Source organism: Poecilia reticulata, chromosome 15 (genome assembly GCF_904066995.2).
Source record: "Poecilia reticulata chromosome 15, P_reticulata-male-v2, whole genome shotgun sequence".
NCBI lineage: Eukaryota > Metazoa > Chordata > Actinopteri > Cyprinodontiformes > Poeciliidae > Poecilia > Poecilia reticulata.
This window is the reverse complement of record NC_088844.1, coordinates 13,179,287-13,203,095: the sequence shown is the minus strand read 5'-3', so window position 1 is coordinate 13,203,095 and position 23,809 is coordinate 13,179,287. Positions and strand designations below refer to the sequence as shown.

Here is a 23,809-nt window from a genome sequence, read left to right as displayed (position 1 = left end):
GATCCATATATTTTCTTGTTCTTTTTTTATTTTAATTTTTTTTTTTTTTTTTTTACAGATATTCAGGTGATTTCATTCATCCAGCTCCCTTTAAAATGTGATCACTGAGCATGCACCGTTCATATTTTGTGTCTAGTTTTTGACCTCACCACTCCACTCAGCACAGCTGAGGTCCAGGGAGTGATGATAATAAATTTCCCCTCGGGGACTTTCAGCGCCTACAGGTGGATACAGATGGAGGAGCTCAACACCAGTTATTATTGTAGAGTGTAGCATGTGTGGGCCACAGCTGCTCCCAGGCCATTTCTTCTGCTGGCGGGCACCTGAAACCACAGGAGGAATATATTATATAGTAAACACCTTTAGCTAGGAGGCTAAGCACCAAGCACCCTCCAGCCATTTCTTAGCAAAACACCTCGAACCACTATGGCGGATATACCATTAGAAAGCTCAACGTAGCAGCTCACAAGGCATAAAAAACGCTAAGAAGGTTTATTGAAAAGCAAGTGGATGCTGGAGTGAAATGTAAGCAATAGGTGGCTGATTGTACTGTAGCACAGCGGTGAGAAGTAAGTCAGATGCATATAAAATATAAAAATCAGCAAAGCAAACATCTTATAAGCTCCTAGATTTGAGCCTGATCGTTTATCTAATGTGTTCCCTCACGTACATTTCATGTGAAGCTAGATATGCATTTATACATATTTTCAGGTCGATGTCACATTAAATCATGAAGTAATTGGTACACCATTACTTCAGAGAGGTCAGATTTTACAGTGATCCAGCAGGGGATCCCCACAGACCACATCATCAGAGTCAGTGCTGCTTCAGACATGTAAATACTGCTCTTTCACAACAGCATTAATAAGTAAAACAAATGTGTCACAGTGTAATCACATTCAAAAGCTAAATTATTCACTTTGGCGGTGCTATGAATTAATGATACACTGAAGCACACATAGCTATACCTGCTCATATTGCATGTTATCTTAACAGTTAACGGATTTAGCGGAGTTAGACGGCGATAGCAGCAAACGCTCCTCCTAACCCGAGTTGTGCATAGGAGTCTATAAACAGTTTTTAAATAACAGCAGAACCAGCGCGGATGGCAGGGTGGAGGCAATTATTATTCCAGAAAGGTCTCGAAGCAAATCATCAAACAGTTGGCAAGAAAGCTACATTGTGAGATGCCACCGCATGGGCAAAGGCTATAAGTGTTTGTGGAGTTGAGCGGAACAGAACAACAATGCCAGCGGTGAAGAGAAAAACTCTTTTGTCTCTGTTTTGTGTCCCCATAAAGACGTGGTGGAAACTAAATATTATGTGGGTGATCAAATGCATTTAGGTTTAAGTCTTAGGTCAGACTGGCTTCTTAACACGAGCAGCTCTAAGTGATAGACCAACATAAAGGCATGTATGGCTGGAAAAAAGACAGATGTCCACCTTTAAAAAGGCTTTGCAAATAGATATTTAAAATGTGTGGCATGCATACGTATTTTGTATGCTGTCTTTCCTGTGTTTTTCTGAATATGTTTTCATTAAAATACATTAAAATGTGTGGTTTCAACAAGACAAGACGTGGAAAGGTTTTTGAAGTGATGACATGTAAGCATCCAATCCAAAAAAAAAGATATATATAGCAAAAAATTGCTGTGTAGCCAAAAGTCTCTTGTTTTCAAAAGACACCAAAATTTATAATATAAAGATATAAAGAGGCGTATGAAAAGGAAACAAAATAAAGACAAACTCTGGTTTTACAGAGTTTGTTCAGCTGTAAACTTCAAGGGTTCTTACTTAGTTTGTCTTTGTTCCATAAAACCATGAACACATGTTCACTCTATTTTACAAAAAGATAATTTTTTTGCTTATGAAGTAACATGCAACACTCAAACTACTTTTTCTTCTTATTTCAGGAAATATGGTGAGCAAAGAGGACACCACATGCATTGTTTTGTCAAATTCAGATGATTCAGACTCAGACGAGGGACCTTCACACACATCGCACTCTGGACCAGATTCAAGCGGGCAAGAGGTGAAAAAGAGAAACAAGGCCTTACAAGTACGTTTCAAAGATATCTGTGAAGCTCAGAAAGAGCAGCGGGGAAGACACTCAAGGTCTATTTCCTGCAAGGTAACACACAGGAAGTACATGACCATGCCGGCTAGGCGCTCGATTCCGAATGTAACCAGGAGCACTGGTGTCCAGACCTCACCAGACCTCACTAAGCGATACAAAACATTTCCTTTCGAGAGGAAAAAAGGACACACGTTTAAACATACAGCCATGGTAGAAGATTACAGACGACAAAACAATGGTTTTTTGAGTGACATAAAGACAGGGGGAGACGATGGGCAGCCGGTTGGAGAATCCTCCAAGTATAAGGGTAAGATTATAGGACAGACAAAAGCCCTGCTTCATCACACGGATGACAGCAGCGGCACGGAGGATTTGCTGTCAAGTGCCAACTGCGTGGATGGACCTTCGTATCCAGACTCCTCACGTTTTACAGAAGAGGGACATTCGAGTGAGCAGTCTTCTAAAAATGAACCGGAGTATCAAGCATGTGGGAAGTGGACTAAACACATAGGATTACTCAAAGACGACACTGACCCCGGTTCATCCTCAAAGCGCCAGCTGGGGGACTCCGAGTTCTCAGAACACAAGCCAAGGAGCATGGGCCCTGTAGCGTGGAACTCTCTGACACAAGTGGAGGCCATAGGAAGTCCCTCGGTGAGCTGTAAGCGGAAAAAGGGTGCACAGCTGAATGAGCGGCAATCGCAGACTTTTCCTCATAGCGTTAAATGCTCTGTGCAGTCGCAAGGGCAGTGTCGGACGAGGCATGCGTCAGCATCCTCTAAACTGCAGAGAACTGCTGAGGGGGATGAGAGCTTTCCACCAGGAGGCATACAAGCTCCAGGCTTGGGGAGCAGCCAGCAGATAATACCCTTATCTGGAGACAAGGATATGAAAGCACAGCTGCAGGCCATGGAGAATCTCATCAGCTCAAGCCAGGAGACCATCAAGGTTCTTCTTGGAGTTATTCAGGAGCTGGAGAAAGGAGAAGCACAGAGGGAAGGGTAAGTATAGTGCAATTAATTGTGTAATTCTATACAAAAGCAGCAAAGTACTGATTAAATTAAGTTTATGCAAATTCTGTGCAACGCACAGAGAATTTTTAAAGCAGGATCATACTGAAATGTTAAGGATTTACTGCTTACTTCTTATTGCCATGTGCCACTTGAAATGAACATGAATGATACCTCCAAGTCATTTCTGGTATCAAGACACAGAAAAGCATCAATCAAGACTTTCACAAGGGCACAAAACCCAACCGGGAAGCGTGTAAATGACACACTATTTTCTCATCATGACTAATAACTGCATAAACCGACATAATTAGAACTTGTTTCAGAAGAGAAAAATAAAGAATTATATCACCGACAACCCTTACAGAAAAATCCCAGGAATGTGACATGCAGAAATCACATGAAAGCCATGTGTAATGATTTGAGTCATTTTAAAAACCACATGTATAATTGTGGATTTGGAATTTTTCATGGTGACAAAAAAACAAAACTTGTGATCCCCGTGTTTTCATATATTTTCATATGTGTTCACTTGTGTGAAATATACAGTCACTTCTCATGTGACGGAACAATAATTTCATGGGATTTCCTGTAAGGGAATATTAGACCTGGATTATGGATGAATCTCAATTTTAATACATGCAAAACATTATGTTTATATGATCACATTCCAGAGCCTTCCTGCAGAGAAAAACAAAAGAAAGCAGAAGGTAGCAGGATTATTTCAACCACCCAATTCAAAAGCTCATATTTTACTGTATTATAGAATTTAAAACCAAGCAAAGAAGGCTTTTTGAACATATTTTTGTATCATTTTATGGTGAAATGAAACCCTCTCCCTGTCATACCAGTCTTTAGTTGTCTAGCAGCTAATTCTACTTAAGTTAACTTTTACTTATCTTCAGATTGATCTGTTTTATCTGTTTAATTTGCTACAAATTAAACATAAAACAAGATTTATTGGGTTTTTTTGGCATTGTATCGAAGGGGATCTGCTCAAACTCAGCAGAGATTTTTGCCTGTAATCGCCTGAATGCCAATTCCAAAGATATCCCTCATGATTCCCACTCCTCCTATCTCTTGGTGTTTCATTCTGTAAATGAAACCATTCTAATGATAATGTATTTATATTTGAATATCCTAAGAGAAAAGCAAGCTCAACTTCTACTACACTTACTTTTGAATGTGCTTACTTTTGAAAACCACACTTTTTAAGGGCTAAAAGATTATTTCCCATAGTAGTTCCTGCAGTCCTATAAAACAGCTGGGACACTTTATCCTTAAGAAGCGCAGGGTTTAGAGACAACAATAAAGCACAAGCCTTGGGTGAGAATCTGTTTGGTTAGAGGCTTGAAGTCATAACTTTCAAAACTTCCCTGTGTAAAATGTTTAAGTCAAAAAATAAAATAATAATAGTAATCTTTTTTCACTCATAGAAACTCGATGCTTGTGAATGCTGGATACAATGTGTGTTTGGGGTGCAGAAAAACACAAATAAAATTGGGAAATGCTACTCATAAACTTCAGCCAGCATTATTTTTTTTTTATTTCAACACATTTTATAAAGCCTAACGACGATGAATTTGTTCACAGTCGTCATCATGACTGTGACGTTTCACATAGTTACATCATTTTTCACAGCATAGGTGCGTCCTATGTTATTTAACCTGTTTTTACTACATTGTAAAACTGCAGTTGGATTTAAACCACATTACTAAATTAATGTCACTGTTAGCTTCAAGGCTATATGAAATATTTTGAGCTACAGAAAAGGCTAAACAGTTTGCATAAAAAAAGGATCAGTTTTAAACCCTACAAAAAGTAGCAATCAACATTTTTTTTTTCCTTACATGCAGGGATTTCTGGGGAAGCTAGATAAAAGAAACTGCACCACTCTCCAATTAACTGGTGAAGGGTGAGGGTTTCAGAATTGGGCTTTTTCTTTCCTTCCTGAATTTTGTGTTGTACTTAGATTTTTTTGTTGGTTCTTCAGGTTCTTGCCTTTATTTTTGCCCAAACCCACTTTGCCTTTTTCATTTACTTAGTTTTTAGTATCGGCGACTTAGTCCTGATTCCCTGTCCATTTGTCACACGTGTCCTGGATCGATGCATCTGTTTCTCATGTTTATAATAGCTCAGGTAAAATTTCATTTTTCCATCGTCCATTCATCATATTGTAATGGCTTCCTGCCTTCATTAACTTCTTTTTGTCCGGGAAGATGTTATTATACCTTATTTTGTTGATTCTGCTTTCAGGGCTCCTTTTGCTTTAATTTCTTTAGACATTGTTCACCACAACTGCCTCTGGAGATCTGATTATTTTGCATGCTCATTTCTTTGACCTGTCCTGTTTTTGGCACACAGACCTAAAGATAATTTCAAAACCGCATCAAAATGCAAGGCTGCAAAGACTGTAGGCTTTCCTACGATGAATACAGGCACTGTCCCAGAGAGAAACATAAAAGCAAAAGTCAAAAGGTTAAACATTATAAAAGCGTTAGAATGAAACGCATCCCTCAAGAGAAATAGAGCAAAGAGGTTAAGCTGGTAAAATCAAAACAAACCAAAACACAAAAAAAGAAAACAGCTGCATCAGCATTAATTCTTTTCAGAATCAAACATTTCCTGTGTGATTAAATGCTAAATTATTTAGTTTCTGAGTTAATATTTAGCTTCAGAACCATGTTCTATGAAAGAAGCTTTAAATCTGCAGCTCATAGAGTCAATCATCCTCTGGGATTTACGAACATGTATTCTGGACATGGACGATTGGACTACATTCCACAGTACCTCAGCATTTCTTGGTTTTGGCTCAGAAACGGTGTGTTAGAAGCCAGCCCTCTGGTTTTCTATTGGATTAAAGTTACAGAATTGGCCAGACCTCTTCATTTCATTAAGTCGTCACGATGCTGTTCACTTACTGGTGCGTTTGGAGTTGTTGTCTTGTTGAAACTCCCTTTTTGTAATTTTCTCATCAGCATAAGAAAACATGACCTATTCAAGTATTTAGATGTAGTTAAATTGATTTATGAGTCCTGATATACAACAAATACACTTAAATACCAAAATGCTTTTAAATGATCTGTTTGGCATTTGTAAGGGGAAAAAAAGTAATCTATTCTTCAACGTATAAACATTAATCTTTAGGCCTGACAATGAGTTTTTTTTTGTCTGTTTTTGTTTTTTGGCAACTTGTAGCTGTTTCAATCCATGTTGGTTTTCAATAATTTTGCTTTTTAGGTGCTTCTTCACAAAAGCTCAGCTTCACTTTGCTATCTTCTAATCATTGCTCTAGACCAGTGTTTAACAACTTCAGTCCTCAGGGACTCGTGCCCTGCATATTTTAGCTATATCTCTGTTTCAGAACAACTGATTCAAATCATCGCATGATCTTCTCTGCATGCCATCAAGTACTGCAGGAGCCTACTAATCATGCACTACATCTGGCCGTAACTTTTTTTTCCATATAGAAAATAACTTTCACCAGAAACAACGCTTCACCAGGATAATGAATTTGAAATGACAGTAGTTGAAAAAAATTGTGTGTGCCACTGCAAACAGGATCGTCTCCTACAGCATTTCAAAATAAATCAGAAAAAAAAAAAAAACATGTTTACGATCTGTACAGAAGTCGGGCAATTCTATTTTGACAAACGGACAAAAAAAAACAGCAGCCACAGTAGAGGAGGCCCCTCTACTGTGGCTGCAAACCAGTTGTTTGCAAATTAGCAAACAACTGGTCCAACGTAAAATTGTGAAAGCTTAATCAGTAAAAGGTGTAAAAGTCACTGGCAGTGGTTAAAAATATACGATGCCTCGAGAATCTGAAAAGGACAACCTCAAGCTGTTCTTGAACTGAAACCTGAATATTAAGCAAGCAAGAAACAAACCAACATATTGTTGCAAAACTGCAAGAAAATATTTCTTATTTCCTGAAAGATAAAAGCATGACGCTCTGTTGCAATTAGGGGGAGTGAGAAACTAACAAAGCTATTGGGAAACTTTAAGTGAAGGGCAAGATATTTTTGCTTCTTGTCCACTGTTTATGTTTTCACATCTTATCAGACGGGCGTCAGAAACCTTTTTGAGCCCCTCATCATGATCTTCAAGGTATTCCTGAGTTTGTTTTACAAGGCCAAAAGCTGTTTTATTGGGAAAGAGGCTATCACAAAACAATAGTGGATTTAGTTTGGTGATATTTCATAGTTATGCTTGAGTAAATACCAGAATACAGATTTTACAATCACAACATGAAAACCTGTCTAGTTGAATGTGTGAGTTGTGAAATTCCACATGAAGTGTACATATTTATATTTAAATTATAGATTGGGAGTAAAGTTGAATTGAAGTGAAATTATTTGTATGCACGAACTTGACCAATAAAGCTGATTTTGATTTTGGTATTGTTGGCAATAACAGGTTACTTTTCTCCACATTGTCAGTTGACTGTAATCCTTCTCTAATACCCTAATCTCATTAAATGTGTTCTACATATCAAGAGTGAAATTTATATTGGCTAACTAAAGTTCTAGAACTTTGTTCACAGCCAGGCTCTTAAAACAACACCAATATAAAATCCAAATGAATCCAGGGCAAATTTTATTTAAGAGTTACTCATTCCCACTACAGAAGAAGGCACCCTGGTGCCACTGTGAGACTTTGTTTTAAAGGCCCAATTAGTGTGACCTCATAACCCTGCCTTTCATCTCTACAAAACTCTGCCTGCTTTTAGCATCTGCGGTGTGCGGTGTTTGGACATTGTGAGCCGGCGTTGCTGGATTACTTTCTCTGGTACATTCACAAACCGCATTTTCTGCTTTGACAAGGCTGGACAGTCGGATAGGCTTTTCTAAATCTCTGCTGAACGCTAAAACATCTTTCTGAAGTTAGCATCATATTTTATACATTGGCCGACTTACTGGAGCATCAGAACATCCTATACACAAAATTAACCTATATTTATAGGAAATCCAGTTTTGAACATTGTCGTTCAGAGGCTGGTGATGTGACTTTATTAGGTTTTGTAAAAACAACTCTTGTTTTTAAGAGTGCCAGAAGTTGATTGTTGATTTTCTTTTTTTTTTTTTCTTCTTTTTTTTTTTTAGCAATTGTAAAATATACAATCTAAAATCTGATGTATTTTATTGCAATTGTTTGTGTAAGAACAACACAGTAGTTCATAACTGGATCAAAACATACAAATCTGAAAATTGTGGTCATGTGTTCAGGCTCTTCTGATCTAATATACTTGGATAAAATCCATGAAGGGCTATATCGGAGCAACACCTGTTAAAGCCTGCAAAAGACTTACAATAGGACAATGATCCACAACACATAGGCAGAGCTATGTTGGTGTGGTTTAACTCAAAACATATTTATGTGGTAGAATGGCCGGCTGAAAGCTGGTCGATACATACAGCAAAAGACTGGAGCAGACGGCATTTGGTGGACTTAAGGATCACAGCCACACATGAATAGCTAAAACACACAAACATTTACAAAAATAAGTCCTGTGTTCATACATATTTTTGTAGGGCAATACATAGTTGCATTTAATCCTAAACGGATATTCTGGCTTGGTGTATAGTAAAAAGGAAATGAAAAAGAATAACAAGACAGGTTGTACTTTTCAAAGCCGCTGACTCATTCCTTATTACAGCTGCTCCGTATAAAAACTCTGAATCTTAAATTCCCTGTGTGGCACGTTGCATGAACCCAGTGGGAACAAATGTTCTTAGTTAATGAGTAATATCTCCAGATTCTAGACTAAAGGAAGTAAAAGTTCTCACGGTTTCACTGCAATAAGACTTATATCGATGAACCAGTCAAAGGGAAAGGTCATCTGTAGCCAAGCAGCTGCTGCGTACAAAATTCCAGACGGGAGCAAAACTTCATCTGAGCTTCCTCGGTTCAGGCCAGAATGGACGGTAGCTCTTGTAAAAACTGGGCTAAGCAGAATATTTTAGTCTTAACTGCATTTAACTGAAGACAATCTGCACATAAAAAGCTATGTTTTCATACGTGACCAGGAACAAGATCCAGATAGTGATTCTAAGCAAGTCTTTAAAAAGTAAAATGATTTTTTTGTCATTATTTTTTTTACCAACATATCATACCATCTATTCCATTGTTCTCCTTATTTTAGAGAAAAGGGTGCAATAAATATTTTGACATTTCTTTATAGAAACCTTCCTGTTTGTCATTGTCTACTGCAGTCATTGCAGTGCTTGAGCAGAATTAAAAAAAAAAATGTCTGCAATTTACAGAAGAGTTCAGTAATTAGCTTTCAATCTTGTTTTAAATGTGCCTATTTCAGTTGGTCCTGATTTTGTATCAAAAATTAATGGAAAAAAAAAAAAGCCTGAGGAGCAAATTTAACAAGTGGTTAAATGTTGGGTGTGGATGCAAGCTGCTGCTGCTTGATTATGACTAAAATCATAACAATTGTTTTGGTCAATTAACGAGAAGACAACATATGATTAATCAGTGTTTTTCTGTTGAGAACCAGATCTGGAAAAACAATCTTTCCTCAGTAATTTTGACTTTCTGCCAAAATTATTTTTAAAATTTTGAAATATAAAGCTACTATTGATTGAAATGCTGGTAAATAATTTAGATGTGTGTCTGCTTCAACACACCTGAGGCAAATAATCAGGTCATTAGCAGGACTTTGGCTGCATACCAAGGAGGTATTTCAGCTATTTGGATCAGTCACTGAGTGGTTCGATTAAGATGTAAATAACTTAAATCATAACTTTTAGCTTTTATCTTCACCATAGTCTGGATTATCATGCCTGATATTGCTTAGCCTTGTGGATTTAATGGCAAAGTTAACAGACATTGACTGCTCTGGCACAACATCGAATCATCCGCAAACAGCAGCTGACTGTACTCACAGCACCATGTGATGGTGAAATTTCTTGTAGTTTTTAATATTTACCACTGGTCCATCATATGTCAGTGAATCAATAGGTGCTCCCCCCCCCTTCTTTTGTTATAAAAACAAAACTTTCTGAAAGCAAGAAACTGATTAGGAGATTGGTGCTCACCATATGTTTCGCATCTCCTTAAATTTAGTGAAGTCAGACTTTCTTGTGGAGGTTTTCTGCGAGATCCCAAGAATAGGAAGCACAAACAACCCATTTATTTGTTGCATGTTTCACTTCTTTTAGGATTTTCCTTAGAATTTTTGGGGTAAAAGCAGGGATGAAAGTAAGGGGGTACGGCAGGGTACTGCGTACCCCTAAAAGATTTAGCGGGGGTACGCAGTACCCTCAAGAGAGGAGCGGCTCTCTGCTGTAAAAAAAAATCAATGGATTCACTGTGCAGCTGTGAGTAGAGCCACTAATCAGCCGTAACTGATTAGTTTTTCAAGAACAATCTAAAATACGACTTAATCAGTTAATAAATAGCTTTTTTCCTCATTTCATATTGTTTCTGAACTGTTCGTGCTTTGCTAGAGAAGGGGCGCAGACTGTCGAACGCGGAAGGTTTTGAGTCGATCTCAGCATTAGGTGACAAACTGAACGCCGCCTGGACGCTGAGAGCAGCACGTCCTCCTCTGACTCCTTATCAAAACGTTCATAACTTAATTAAAGAACAACGACAAAAAATCAACAAAACGTACTCAAATTAATGACCCAACAACGATAATAATCTCAGTGATTATAGTTTCAACAAGGTGTTGCGCAATTCTGTGCGTTTCGGTTCCATTATCAAAATAACGAGCAGAGCAGGAGTTTAAAATTAATCAACCACAGCTGTGTTCAGGGAGCGCTTATTAATGTTCGCAAAAATAAATATCAAGCCTGCAAACCTAATATCGTAACGTAATCTCGGGTCGGTTTGTGGAGCGCAGGAGGTTGCCATAGCAACGGGTGTGCTTAAATGAGAGACGGAGAGTAAAAAGGTGCGAGTGGTTTAGAGTTGACCACCTGTTCAGGTTGTTTTATCTTTTTTTACTTTTGTCTTGCCCCTGTAGTTTCTGAACGTTCAATAAACGATAAACTTGAACTAATTACCTCGTTCTTTGTGAGTAGCCTATACGTCATTTACAACACACATCAAATACAGTAAATATGTTTCATTAAGTATTTAATAAACAAATACTTGTTTGTTAAATCGGTGAGGAGGCACCATGTTAGGAAGAGAAGTGGAAGCTGCAGGATCTTCAGAACAAACAGGTCATGATGCTGGGCTACTGATTGTCCCTCTGTCTGGACACAGGATCAATATAACCAATTTAAAAGCTAAAATGAATGGTTATATGCCAGACATGGAAAACTGGAACTGGGATGCACTCCATGCCCTGATGTTCAGGATTTAGGTCTCATGGCATCTCAAGGTGTCAACATTACAGCCAGTGGGCTGAAGGAAATACAGCTTTATTTTGTAGCAATTCAAGAGCTACCAGCTTTTATCGCTTCACAAAAAAATTCATCAGCACAGAAACTCCAAAGCACACAAAGATATATATATATATGTCATAGTACCCCCAAGAATTTAAAACTACTTTCACCCCTGGGTAAAAGTATATCAATTACACGCAAGGTTTAATTTGAGAAGCAAAATACGTGAAGGGGAAAACTAAATGAGGTTTTTATAGGGGCTATGTTCCTTGAAATATTATTATCAAAGATGGTGCAAAGATAGATAGATAGATAGATAGATAGATAGATAGATAGATAGATGACAACAATTCTGCTACAAAAATTGTAAGTGTACACTGCATTGCACTATAAATGAAACATGAAGGGCCACTCAAGATGGTGACCTTTGTTCTCACATTATGCAGTGCTCAGGCAGGCGGAGCAGCAGGTATATAGGCGGGGGGTCTTGAGCGCAAACCGTGTCCCAGGACAACTGATACGAACAAACACCTCAGCAGTACATCATTCTGGGTTTCAATTCATTGTCAGTAGATTCGGTCATGGACATCCTTTTGTGAATGGCTGTGTTACATTCACGTGTAGTGACTATTATTTGTGGTGAGTAGCGGAGAGAGGCTGTTTAAATGACACAAATCTAAAGATAAATCCAGGTTGCGCATCTCTGGAGCAGTCCTTGTCTTTGCGCCGAGTTCCTGTCCTTGCTCACAGCTGTTGGAGAACCCTTCATTTGAGAACCGGGCAGGGCGAATAAACCTGTCGCCCTTCAGCGCTCATCAGCATTTTCGATCTGCGCAGGAGCAGATCTGTTCCCCTCTTCAATGAGGTCACCTCCCATGCCATCGTAAGCAGGCGGGGTCGACCTCCGCCACATGTCATCCATCAGGGCGAAGGGCCGCCGTGACAGCATGCAGTTACATGTAGGGCCTGAACGCGACCGTTCTTGGATGTTTCCGATGTTGCTAAAGACTACTGCAGTAACTCGCATGCTGTGCCAGTAACAATGATTGCACTTGGTTAAGGAAATTTATATTCGAGGTTATGAATAATATGAGTTTGAAAGATGGAGACTGTTAAAGCAATTACAGTCGTGTAGTGCATAGGAGATTCTTTCTTTCGGGGAGAAGACCTGAATTGCTGCAGGTGATTTGTAGAGGGCTTTTAGCACAGTGATTGCATTGCTAGATGAGAGAAAAGTCTGGAGTAGCACAGACTGTGAAGATTTCTATTATGCAAGTTGTGCTGCAGAAATGATAACGCACTGCCATTGCGAAGCAAGATAACTCAACCAGATAAAATTAGCAAATCTGCACATCAATAAACCAAATCTAAGAGATCAACAGTGCAGTGTGTTTTAGTTCAGCTGTAACTAGAACAAATCTGATTGCTCACGCCCATCGCTGTTGACATATGGAAATGCGACTGTAATTCACAGAAACATTTCTCTTTCTTTTTGCAGGCTCTCATACAAAACGGGACAAGACACGGCCAACTGTGATACGTGTCGAAACAGCGCCTGCATCATTTACAGGTTCGCCCAGTCATACATACATTAACGCTGCATTAAATCTAAACCATTGTCTGTGTGCTACATTAAGGTTCTTCCATTCTCAAACGGCTAAGCTGTCGTCTTTGCATAATGGACTGACTTTAACAAAAGCACTCTAAAAGCTATTTTAATGTATCTGGGATTGTTTTTTGGGCAAAATGGTTCCACTATTTTATGTACAATGGCTATTGGAAGTATTCATACCCTTGAACAATTTTACATTTTACATAGAATTCCCGATAAACCCTTACAAAGTGGCATAAGTCGTATTATATAAAAAAGTGTGTTTTTTATTTGTTTACTTTTAACAAATATAGAAATTTGAACTGTGGCATTGCCTGCATTCAGGTCACCTGACATAATACTTTGTAACACAATGGATCTTGCCACAGCTTTTCAACAGGATTTCCATGAGAACTTTAAGCCATTCTAACCCATGACTATGCCATGATCAAATCTATTCCATTGTAGCTCTGGCTGTATGTTTGGGGTCATTGTCCTGCCAGGAGGTCTTGAAAAGCCTGGATCTGTTTTTTGTCAATGTTCGCCCTGTATTATGTTCCATCCAGCCTCACATCATCTTTGACTAAATGCCCTGACTCTGCAGCATAAACGCATTACCACAACATTTAGAGCCTGGTCTCCTAAAGGCAGTTGTGTCGAAAAACAGGCGGAAACCTGATCACGCACACTGACAACTCCATGCCACAGACTTCTGCTAATTTCTAAAAAAAGAAAGAAAAAAAAGAGGTTTTTTTTACTTAATGTAAAAAAAAAAGTCAGTAATTTTTTCAATTTTTTTAATATTATGCACTACTTTCTGTGTGTGTATTGCATACATTCTTAGTAAAATATATAATTTTATAGATAATAAATATATTGAGCAACATGCAGCCTTTTTAGTTAAAGAAGCTTGTAGCTACAATCAATCAACATTGGGGACAGACAGATGCAGTGGCGCAACTACACATTACTCAGGTGGATGCGAAAACATAGATCGGCGCCTCAAATTTCTCACATTTTTGAGAAATATACTGAATAGACTCTGAATGATGTGAAGGAAATGGATACACTTTACCACAAAGTGAGAAATTTATAAAATGATAAAATGTACTGGTCGATTAAAGTAGCAACACAAATAGTAACCAGTTGAACATATTTAAAGTAGAAATATTTGTATGTGTGAGCACATGTTATTCAAATTTCTCCTGTAAAATTATGGAAAATATTGGAACTTAATGTTCAGCACTACTCCTGTCTCTGGTGAGATAAATAATGACTGCTGTGTTGCTTTCTGAGGATTGCATGGCCTCAATGTGACAGAAACATAAATTTACAGAGAAGTGGGAAGTTATATAGATAAAGTAGGAAGTTTTGTGACCACGGTGTAAATCATCAGGTCCCATAAGGCTCTTTAAATATTTACAGTTAGATTTGAATTGACCTTTATCTGTAATGTCTTTGTCATTTTAAAATAATGCTTTATTTTGCATTTAAAAAAAAGTTTAATCTAATAGTGTGAGTTTTTAACCAACATAAGCTCGGAGTAATCTTGCGGGATAAAAGCTTTGACGTAATCGGTTGTATCTAAACTGTAAACAAAAAAATTGTTTGGGCTGCTCTCTCAAGCCCAAAGATGAAAGGACGATTTACAGTGTAGTTCTGTAAGAGGAAAAACGTATTTAAAATTACCTCAAAAACCTCAAACCACACATTCAGGCTTTTACCATGATTATGTCAAAAGTCAGTTATGTCAAACTAACCCAGATTGTTGCGAAAGATCCTTGTGCAACTTGAAAGCAAAAGTTCTATTTCATACAAGCTTGAAGGGAATGACAAACCACTGATTTCTCACAGGCTACTGCTTTTGAAAAACTAAGTCGTCCTGGGGGAAGAATGTGGTGCAAAATTAAGGAATGTCCCGGGTTCCTGAATTTATAGGTTAAAAGAAATCCTAATTAGATAGGCTTTGCTGTTAAATACATACAAATTAAGCAAAAACAAACATCATAGTAGATATTAGAATGATCTCAAAATAATCTTGTAAAATAATAAAAAAAATAAATAAAGCACACAAAAACGACTGAGAGGCCGATTACTAAAAAATTGTGCATTTGACATTTAAAAAAATTGTTTCCGAATTGAAAGTCTTGTTACTTGATACAAAAACTAATCCTCACCTGAGGATAGGGAAAAATGTTAACTTTCATTCAGTCCATCTAAATCAATGCAAAGTACCCAGAAAACCAAAATAAAGTTCAAATACATTATTTTAAGTTCACTGCCAAAATGAGTAAGTAGCTTTATGCAGAAACATTGAAAAATGTACACTGTAGACAACATTTAGTTCAAAGCTGATGTTGAGGTTATGTTGGGAAAAACTTAATGAATGGTGAATCCAGTAATGTAAGTAAAGCATCCATGCTGTCTCAGTGGAGGAAGATTGACCTTTTGCAATTGTTGCAAAAGGTCATCTTAAATGTCTTTAAGATTTTTTTATCTTTAATATATCTTAAAGACAAAATAGGATGATTTCATGTCACAGAATATGATGCTATGGTCACGATCTTTGAGACTTTAGTTTTTTTTAATGTGCTTTATTTTAGTTCTTGTGTATTTGTATTATCTTCTGTGTTTTTCATCAGACATTTCTCCCATTTTCTCAGTTCTTCATCAAGTAACTCGCCTTCCCTCACAGCTGCACGCTGTTTCTAATCAACCACCTGCTCCTTGTTTAGTAATTAACTCTCCAGCAAATATCGCTGTTAGTCAGATCATTCTATTATTCACACAATGTTTGCTTGTGCTTCTCCTGTGATTTATTTATTTTGTGTTACTTTTACTCCAATTGGATCTTAGTTTTTCTAAGGTTGAGGATTCCCTGTTTCAGTGAAACTGTTTTTGTCTGCATTAAGGTCCTTCCATCAAAGCCTCATATGTTCTTTGATGCAGGTTTTCATGAGTCTGCTTGTCTTTCTTGCATAAAACTTGCAAGAAAAACAAGTAAAAAGTGAAATAACTGACTAAAAGGATGTTTAAGTATTTAAGGGGTGGAAATATTTTCATTTGCATAAAAAGAAAATAATCTGTCAAAATGTAATTTAAGTGCAGATTGCAAATGTGAAAGTAGCATATGCAATGTGCTGCCTTCATGGATGTTGTCAAGCTGGCCAAAAGTATTCGGCTGCATAATCATTGAGGGATTCTCCACTTTTAATATGGCTGCCTTTGGGTGCTTGGTAGTAAAATGAAGCAGGTACAAAACACCAGATAACGCTGGCAAAATGACTATTCAACATTTTAATTAATTTGGACTGAATGTTATCAAGTCTTGTTTGAAATCTAAGTTAAACAGACTGAAATTAAAATGGATAATTGCTCACTGGATTTTTATTTTTTTTTGTATTCTGAGATTTATGAAATTCATTCCAATTGCACTGCAAGAGAAAATTTTCAGATTGTTTTTGGCATTGGTAACATGAAACTGGAAGATTATATAGCAACTAATTTTTTAAAAAGTGTGTGATTTGGGACACTATTGCTCTATTTGTAAAAACAAAAATGTTTATTTTCTTAAAAACTGTAGACCTAGTGTTGGGTGTCCTCTCATCCTACGAGTTGGAGGATGTTGCGCACAAATATTTGTTGGTCATTCAATTTGTTAAAGTAATTTGTGTAGCTCTGACACAATTGCTCTAAACAATTGTTCTGTATTGCTATACTTTTTAACTCTCTGCTTATACTAAAATGGAAGTGTACTCAGATTGTTTGCATGTTGGAATGTTGCGCCCAAAAAGTCCTAAAGAGCAGGAAAAAAAAAAATAAATGTAAAAGTACAACATCCTTGTAGTTTTCACACTTGAGAGCCTGATCTGAGCTGGGTCTAAATGAAAATCTCAATGCGAATCAGAACAGATAAGGAATGATGATTTAATAAAGATGCATGACTAAAGACCTTTTTTGTGCTGTGTTGTTGTTCAGAAGCTTTAGTGTGAAGTTGGCAGCAGAAGAAGACTTGAAACGCTGTTCTCTGTCGATAGCTCTTAAAAACTTGGCAGAGACTTGGATCTGCGGAGTGACAGCCACACCTCCATGTCAGTACTAAACAGAGATGCTGTACTATAGTCAATAAAAAATTTGAAACGGACTCGAGGCTCTGAAAAATGAGCCTGAGTCATCATAAGAGAATGATGTTCAACAGGCACCGACAGCGGATCTAAAAGCAGCCCTCCTCTTTCCCCAGAGAGACGGGATGGCTGACCCCGAAATGCAATAAATATCAGATTTGAACAGCATGTTACATCTAAGTCCGATCTTTTTTTTTTTTTTTCCATCACTAATGTCACAAGATTAATATTAGAGGACTTGCCTTTTGTCTGACCAAAGCAAAGCATTAAGCATTAAGTTCTGGATCTGCTTATCCAGTCATTAGGACATTGTACATGTTGAACTAAATAAAGCTTTTAAACAGATGGACTTTCCTGAATTAAGAGCCAACAGTAAGCAGTTCACTTGTTAGCATGAGGCGGTCAGCCATCCAGATGTTCGCCCAACTCGTGAAGTCGGAGTCAACAAGACCAAAGGCAGTAAAGCGAGTTGTCCCAAACACCCTCTACCTCTTTCTGCCAAACCAAAGCCCAACTCTGAACCGCGAGCTCTTCAATGAGCTAGAAAATGGTAGAGGAAATTGAGACGGCAGACCTCGTAGCTGGCTCCCCTCTCGAGCAGCAAATCATATCAGAATTGATTGTTATACCAGAAAGGTATGTCATAGTATTTCTTTATGTTGCCTAATTGCATCTTTGCTGTTTCTGACTCAAAGTTAGCAGCAAACCTCTAGGACTTTGGTAAAACAAAGGGTTGGAAAAAATAGATAAAGGTTTGAACTAAAAAAAAATAAAAAATTAGAAAGCCTCTCTCGCTGGTTGCATACAGAATTTATATGCATCTGTCTCTTTACTCTGTGTGCCTTACTTATACTGGATTATCCTCTCACTTGCCTTCACAACTGCTTTAGATCTCTACACCACAGACTGAAAAAGATGATGAAAACAGTCCTCTGAGTGTTATGATCTAAGGCTCCTTGTGCTTTGTCAGTCACCTTGGTGATGTATTCAGATCGTTTTGAGTTGATATTTTTGATGTCACTCATTGTCCTCTGCACATTACTTACTATTTCAATTTGAGATTCTTTGTTTCTTCTTTGTATTCTGTTCTCTATATACTCATTGGAAATCTTATTTCAGTGCTAAAGTTTAAATTTTGGGTCAGTAAGATCCTTTATTTTGTCTTGTTTAGATCCCAGTGTATGCTTTGCTTTTGCTTTGCGGCCCCTCACCAAGTTGCACTGCATTCTGTTGAAACCCATCCGAGGTGATTGTGAGGTCGCTGACATCAACAAGGCATATTTGTCCACATATCAGGCGCTTACTGGATGTGCTTTCACTCTGTTCTCTGTCAACCCAAGAGGTGGCTGACCATTGAAATCCCACAATGTCAGCAGTTTCTAGAAATGCTTAGACCAGCTCGGCTGGTAACAATAACCATATACCACATTTGTTCAAAGTCGCTTTAATTCCTGTTTTGTTTTTTGTTTTTGTTTGTTTTTTTGCCATTTTAATGTTCTGTTTGACTTTTGGCAAGTTTCCTTCACCGTGTCCTGGAGCCTAAATACATTGTGTGGTGCATTGTGAGTTGCTGATTAACTTTGTGTGCAAGCAGGTTAATGAACAGGTGGACAAAAAAAAAGTGGTTCTTATTTCATTTACTGCAATTTTCCTAAATATGACTTTTTAGAAAGCAAAGTTAAATAGCACCAAAATAAATCAAGTTTAAAGTGGCCCATGCTTGTTTGGAGGTCCCCCCTGCTCGGTTTAATGAACTTTATTAATCCCAGCAAAATGCTACAAAGGAAAGCTAAATAATCTCTCTTTAAATATGGCAATATGTGAGTTCTTTTTCAGCTAGCATTCAGCTGCTATGATGTCAATGTGATAAACTGAGCAATAATCATAATGCATTATTGCAGCAAAGCAGAGTAAGACTTGATCAAGATGCACATTGTGACACAGAAGCAGCTTGTTTGTGAAATTTCAGTTCTTATTGACTAAACATGGCTCTATTGATTTGTGATTTTTTTATTTTTTAAGAGTTTAGCAATTAATGTAGCTTTCAGCAACTAGGCTTTAAATAGTCAGGCAATGGCAAATACATTAAGGAAAATATCTCCACTCTTGAGAAAAGCCACTGAGGTGTATTATTTGTGTCATAGGATTTTGTTTAATTTTTGTAAGACATGGCGAACCTTTTTTACAGATACAGAAACGGCAAATGGGGTTACCAAAGGAATGTGTGGATGCCATATGATGGAGATTTGTCACACCAACACACTATCTCTGACTAGATAGAGGACTAGTTTCCTGTAAAGTGTTGCGGTTTCTCTCTTTTGTTTAACCAATAGGATGCTGGTAAGACTAAATGTGTCAGTGTAGTGAATGTTTATGTTATGTTTAACTGGGAACAGACTGCGTGGCAGCAAAAACTACACCCTTGGTTTACTCTCTCTAAATGGAAGCCATTTATATAACGAAACTACAGATGCTCTCCGCAGAGGACTAATAAAGGATGAGATAATCATTTTATCTGTTCCATGTATCATTAAATAATTGTTTATTACAGTCTAACGGAATGACTTTTACAGTCACTGAACAAAATTGAGCATTTTGCAACCAGGGTGGTAATCCATCACAGTTCTCTCTCTGCCAAAATGACTGTCACAAGTAGCAAAATTCTGCAGATAGTGCTGCACAACCCAGCTGCAAAGACTTAATGCTGGTGTTCCAAGTGTGTATGCATGCATACACACTTGTGGTGTACGGATACATCTCTATTGTGTCTTTTTTTTTTTCTTCTTCAGTTTTACTCTGCTTTGCTCTGTTATTAATAAGAGGGCCCATCACCAGTGGCCCTCTTATTAAAGTTTTCTTTACTGACTCGGTTAAACTGCTGGCAGGGCAGCAACCTTGGACAAACTGCTCTGTGACACTAATAAGGAGGACCGGCTACTAATAAGGTGGGCCGTATTAGAACCAGTCCAAAACAGAGACTTAATGACAATTTCTCCTTTAAGTTAGACGGGGACTCTACGTTGTTATTGTGACCACCAAGTGTGTCACTCAATTTAGAGGATGATGTTGAATTTTAAAGAAGTCGTGCATGTAAAACGTCCAATAAATTCAGGAATCTGGCAGCCGCAGAACTAAAGCAGTCAATCTGTGGGTCGTCCAGACTCCGGCTCTCCCCTGACAGCCTCCTCCTACCTTTGTTATTGAGTAGTGTCGCATTAATCATCGCAACAAATAGGGCAAGCATTTGGCAGGTGAGATAAGGATGGATAGGATGAGACTATAGGACAAATATTACTTGGATAACTATTATGACGGTGTTCAGTAAAGTGGAGGGAAAAGTCCATTGCAAACGTAATTACTACTTTCTTGTGATGTCAATATGCAGAAATGAAAAATATTATTTTGGGAACTCACCATTACAGTTTTCAGCTGCTAGATTAATTTTACATATGAATGTTGGATAAAAATAAAAAAAAACGTTCCAATAGGTCAAAAATAAGGAGTATGTTGCATCTTGTATATGGAGATAGCTTCCACCATTTTTAATTTGTGCTTTGTTAATATTTTGAAATAAAGCAGATCAAATGTAGTTCATATTTGTCAAAATAACTGGTTAAACAGAGCTTTAGGTCAAATAGAAACCTCAAAGCAGAGCAGTAAAAAATTATGACAAAGAGAAAGACAGTTCACATATGATAAAAGCTATGGTATTATGTATCTTCCAGGCACAGAGTATAATTTTATAGCACAATCACAAGCTTATGTTATAAAACAGGGGTGCCCAAAGTCGGTCCTCGAGGACCGGCATCCTGCATGTTTTAGTTCTCTCCCTGGTTTAACACACCTGGATCAAATGATGGCTTGTTAGAGGCCTAAGAGGAACATTGACCTGCTGAAAAGGTGGTTATCACCACCAGGGAGAGAACCAAAACGTGCAGGACGCCGGCCCTCGAGGACCGACTTTGGACACCCCTGTTATAAAACGTTTTGGTTTATTGAGAAAGCACATTAAATTATTCTCTCATTGATAAATATAGGTTTATTTTTCTCTACGTAACATACAAAAGAGGTTTTTTCTATTAGATGTCCTGTATCTACATGACAACCCGCGAGGGAAATCACTGTAATTTCCTGGCAGTTTATTTCAAATAACCCACCAGGAAACTGGTGCTCTCAGCGCTCATTTATTTTATTTTTATTTTTTTATTTTTTTGTCAAGCGTGGAGCTCGGACTGAAAATGGCAAAGGAAGAGAGAGGATAATGGGAAGGAAGGCAGCTTTAGGTTTAAAGCACTGAGAATAGAAAATAGTTGGCGGGATGTTTTACAAAGACACCCGGTAGCAAAATCCCTCCCAGGAGCAGCAATTATTGAATGGTGCTCAGACAAACAAACAACTCACCACTGATCACAGCAATAGCCCCTCGCATTGCATAGATAAGGGGATGATTAATATGGTTTTCGGAGTGCCCTGGAAGGTTTCCCGTCTCCAACTGCTTCTATTTGTCTGTGCACAGAGATGATCTTAGATATGAGGCTTTTGTTTGCCGAAGCATCTGCCCTCTGGTGTTAAATGAAGCATGCAGCGCTGTTCTGGGCTTCTCTCTCAGAAGTTTGCACCCGGTGTAGAAAAATCGCATTGATCTGCCAAGTGATTAACTGCTGAATAATTGTTGAGCTTATTCTGCACTGCATCACACCGATGTTACTCTAAACTTGACTTGCATGTCAAGTCAACATCATTTGAATGTCGTTATAAATGTGCACGGCTGGTGTGACAGAGGGGAAACATCCGCAGCCATGAAAGCGAGAGAAGGTGCAAGGGGGCATAATGCGCGTATTATTAAGAGATGAGCAATGAACAGGCGAGATACAGGCATCGCCAAAAAAACGTAGTTTCTCATTTCCGAGGACTCACTTGTCAGGAGACCTACGAGAATTGACTTTCATTTGAAGTGAACATGAAATTACAGGAGAACGGGCTTAATTCTGATCAAATCGAGTTACGTGAAAAGGCTCCTTTAAACCAGGAGTGACGTCGAGGTTAAAGCAGCAATAAATTGGCCTTTACACGATTTTTGTCTCACTTTTTCATATCACCTAACACAGTGAAAAGCAGGTCTCAGCCTGCCAATCCAGCCCTCAATGAGGTCGCTCGTCTGGAGGCTTTAATAGAGCTCTGCTCTTAACTGACACTTATTGTCGGGGGGTGAGGACAGTTTCCAGTTTCATTATATCACTTTGAGTCAAGCATATCCTTTAGCAAACTAATTACTGTGCCTATCAAAGCGGCTGCCCTATCAGGGCAATCTTCGCACGTTAATGTCCGTTTCTCCGTCTGCAGATGAGAAGAGGACTGCATGTTTGACCTTGCGCTGTCTTTTCTTTATTTCTGTTTGTTCGCCTCCTCTTATTCCTCAGAATGTCAGGGGTGAGGTCTGTAAGTCCTTGAAGTCACTCCAGTCTGTTGTGTAAAATGTTTAGCATTAATGGAGAAAATTAAGCAAACGGCAATCAATTGAAATATCCAAAACAGAAATTTGATTATCGGGTAAACTTTATTTATGGTCATCACTTTTCCAGTGCACATAGCAAGCAGATAGCTAATTCTTTATTATCTCCACTGTAAGGCATAAATTGCACATAGCAAGATTAGGCAAACCAGCAATATACAAGAAATCAATAGCAATAAAGAGAGAGGAAGTGGTGAACAATGGTGTATTTTCCCCTTGCTTGAATACAGCCAGTTAATCAGGGACTGCTCAGGCTCTCCATAGTTTCATTTGGATGAGATTAAGTCCCACATTTCTCCCAGCCCTGGGAGATTTAATCGGAGAGATAGTTCAGCTACGGCGCCGCAACAAAATCAGACGATGACCAGACTGGGATTACACTCGCGGCTGTTGAGGTCTGATGTCAGGAGCAACCAAAATCCTGGCTTTTTTTTTTTATATTATTATTATGCAAATATAATATATGCAGGAAAAGCCCATTGGTGTTGGAGAATGCAGAGAAACTCTCTTACTTCAAAGGAGTCTCTGAAACGTTGAGCTGCAGCCAGTATGTTCTGCTGGGATCTGTCAGTTCATTTGAACCAGTTGCCTCTATTCAAACAGCAGTGAATTGATAAAATTAAAGTTACTAATTACTAAGACCACAAACATTAGTGTTAAATATCCCACATGCAGTGGTTTACTTACACTCATTATGGGGATAATATCCACCATAACTTTGGACTTCTCGTTGTGTTGCTTGAACAGTAGTTCTTTCAGGCTGGAATGTTGCAAGATGCATTTTTAATTAAGTGGATTTTCTCTAAACTATACAGAATAAAGTTCTATCAAAATAGGCTACGTATTATACACACTCAACCCAAATAACAATCAGTTATAGAATATACATTGAACATTGCAGAAAAACTTTTAAGCAAAGTCCGCAAATGTTTTGCGTAGTTAAGCTTACTGGTTTCCAAAAGCCTGATGTTAACCTGCTTGAACTATTTCAAAACCAGATTATTGTCCCTGGTGAAATTCTCAAAAGTTTCCAAACTAGCCATTTGTTGCTTTAAAATAGGATCAGAGAATTTTTTGGTTATTCCCTTGCCGTCATTGTTCCCTTTTAGTGCAGCTAATTAGAGCTGACAAGAAATCAGTTGTCAAG

General features: G+C 38.1%; 1 protein-coding gene across 3 annotated transcripts in view; it reads left to right on the top strand.

Moving 5' to 3' along the window:
• The window catches only part of insyn2ab (inhibitory synaptic factor 2Ab), a 35,923-nt gene that overhangs the window by 8,946 nt on the left and 3,168 nt on the right, over positions 1–23,809 (top strand). For 2 of the 3 annotated variants that reach the window (XM_017308766.2, XM_081616356.1), the window contains 2 exons: positions 1,914–3,078; positions 12,934–13,005. In XM_017308766.2, the coding sequence (XP_017164255.2) occupies positions 1,919–3,078; positions 12,934–13,005 (1,232 nt within the window). In that variant the 5' untranslated portion in view covers positions 1,914–1,918. The remainder of the gene's footprint in view (positions 1–1,913; positions 3,079–12,933; positions 13,006–23,809) is intronic. The other variant, XM_081616357.1, reaches the window with a different exon arrangement.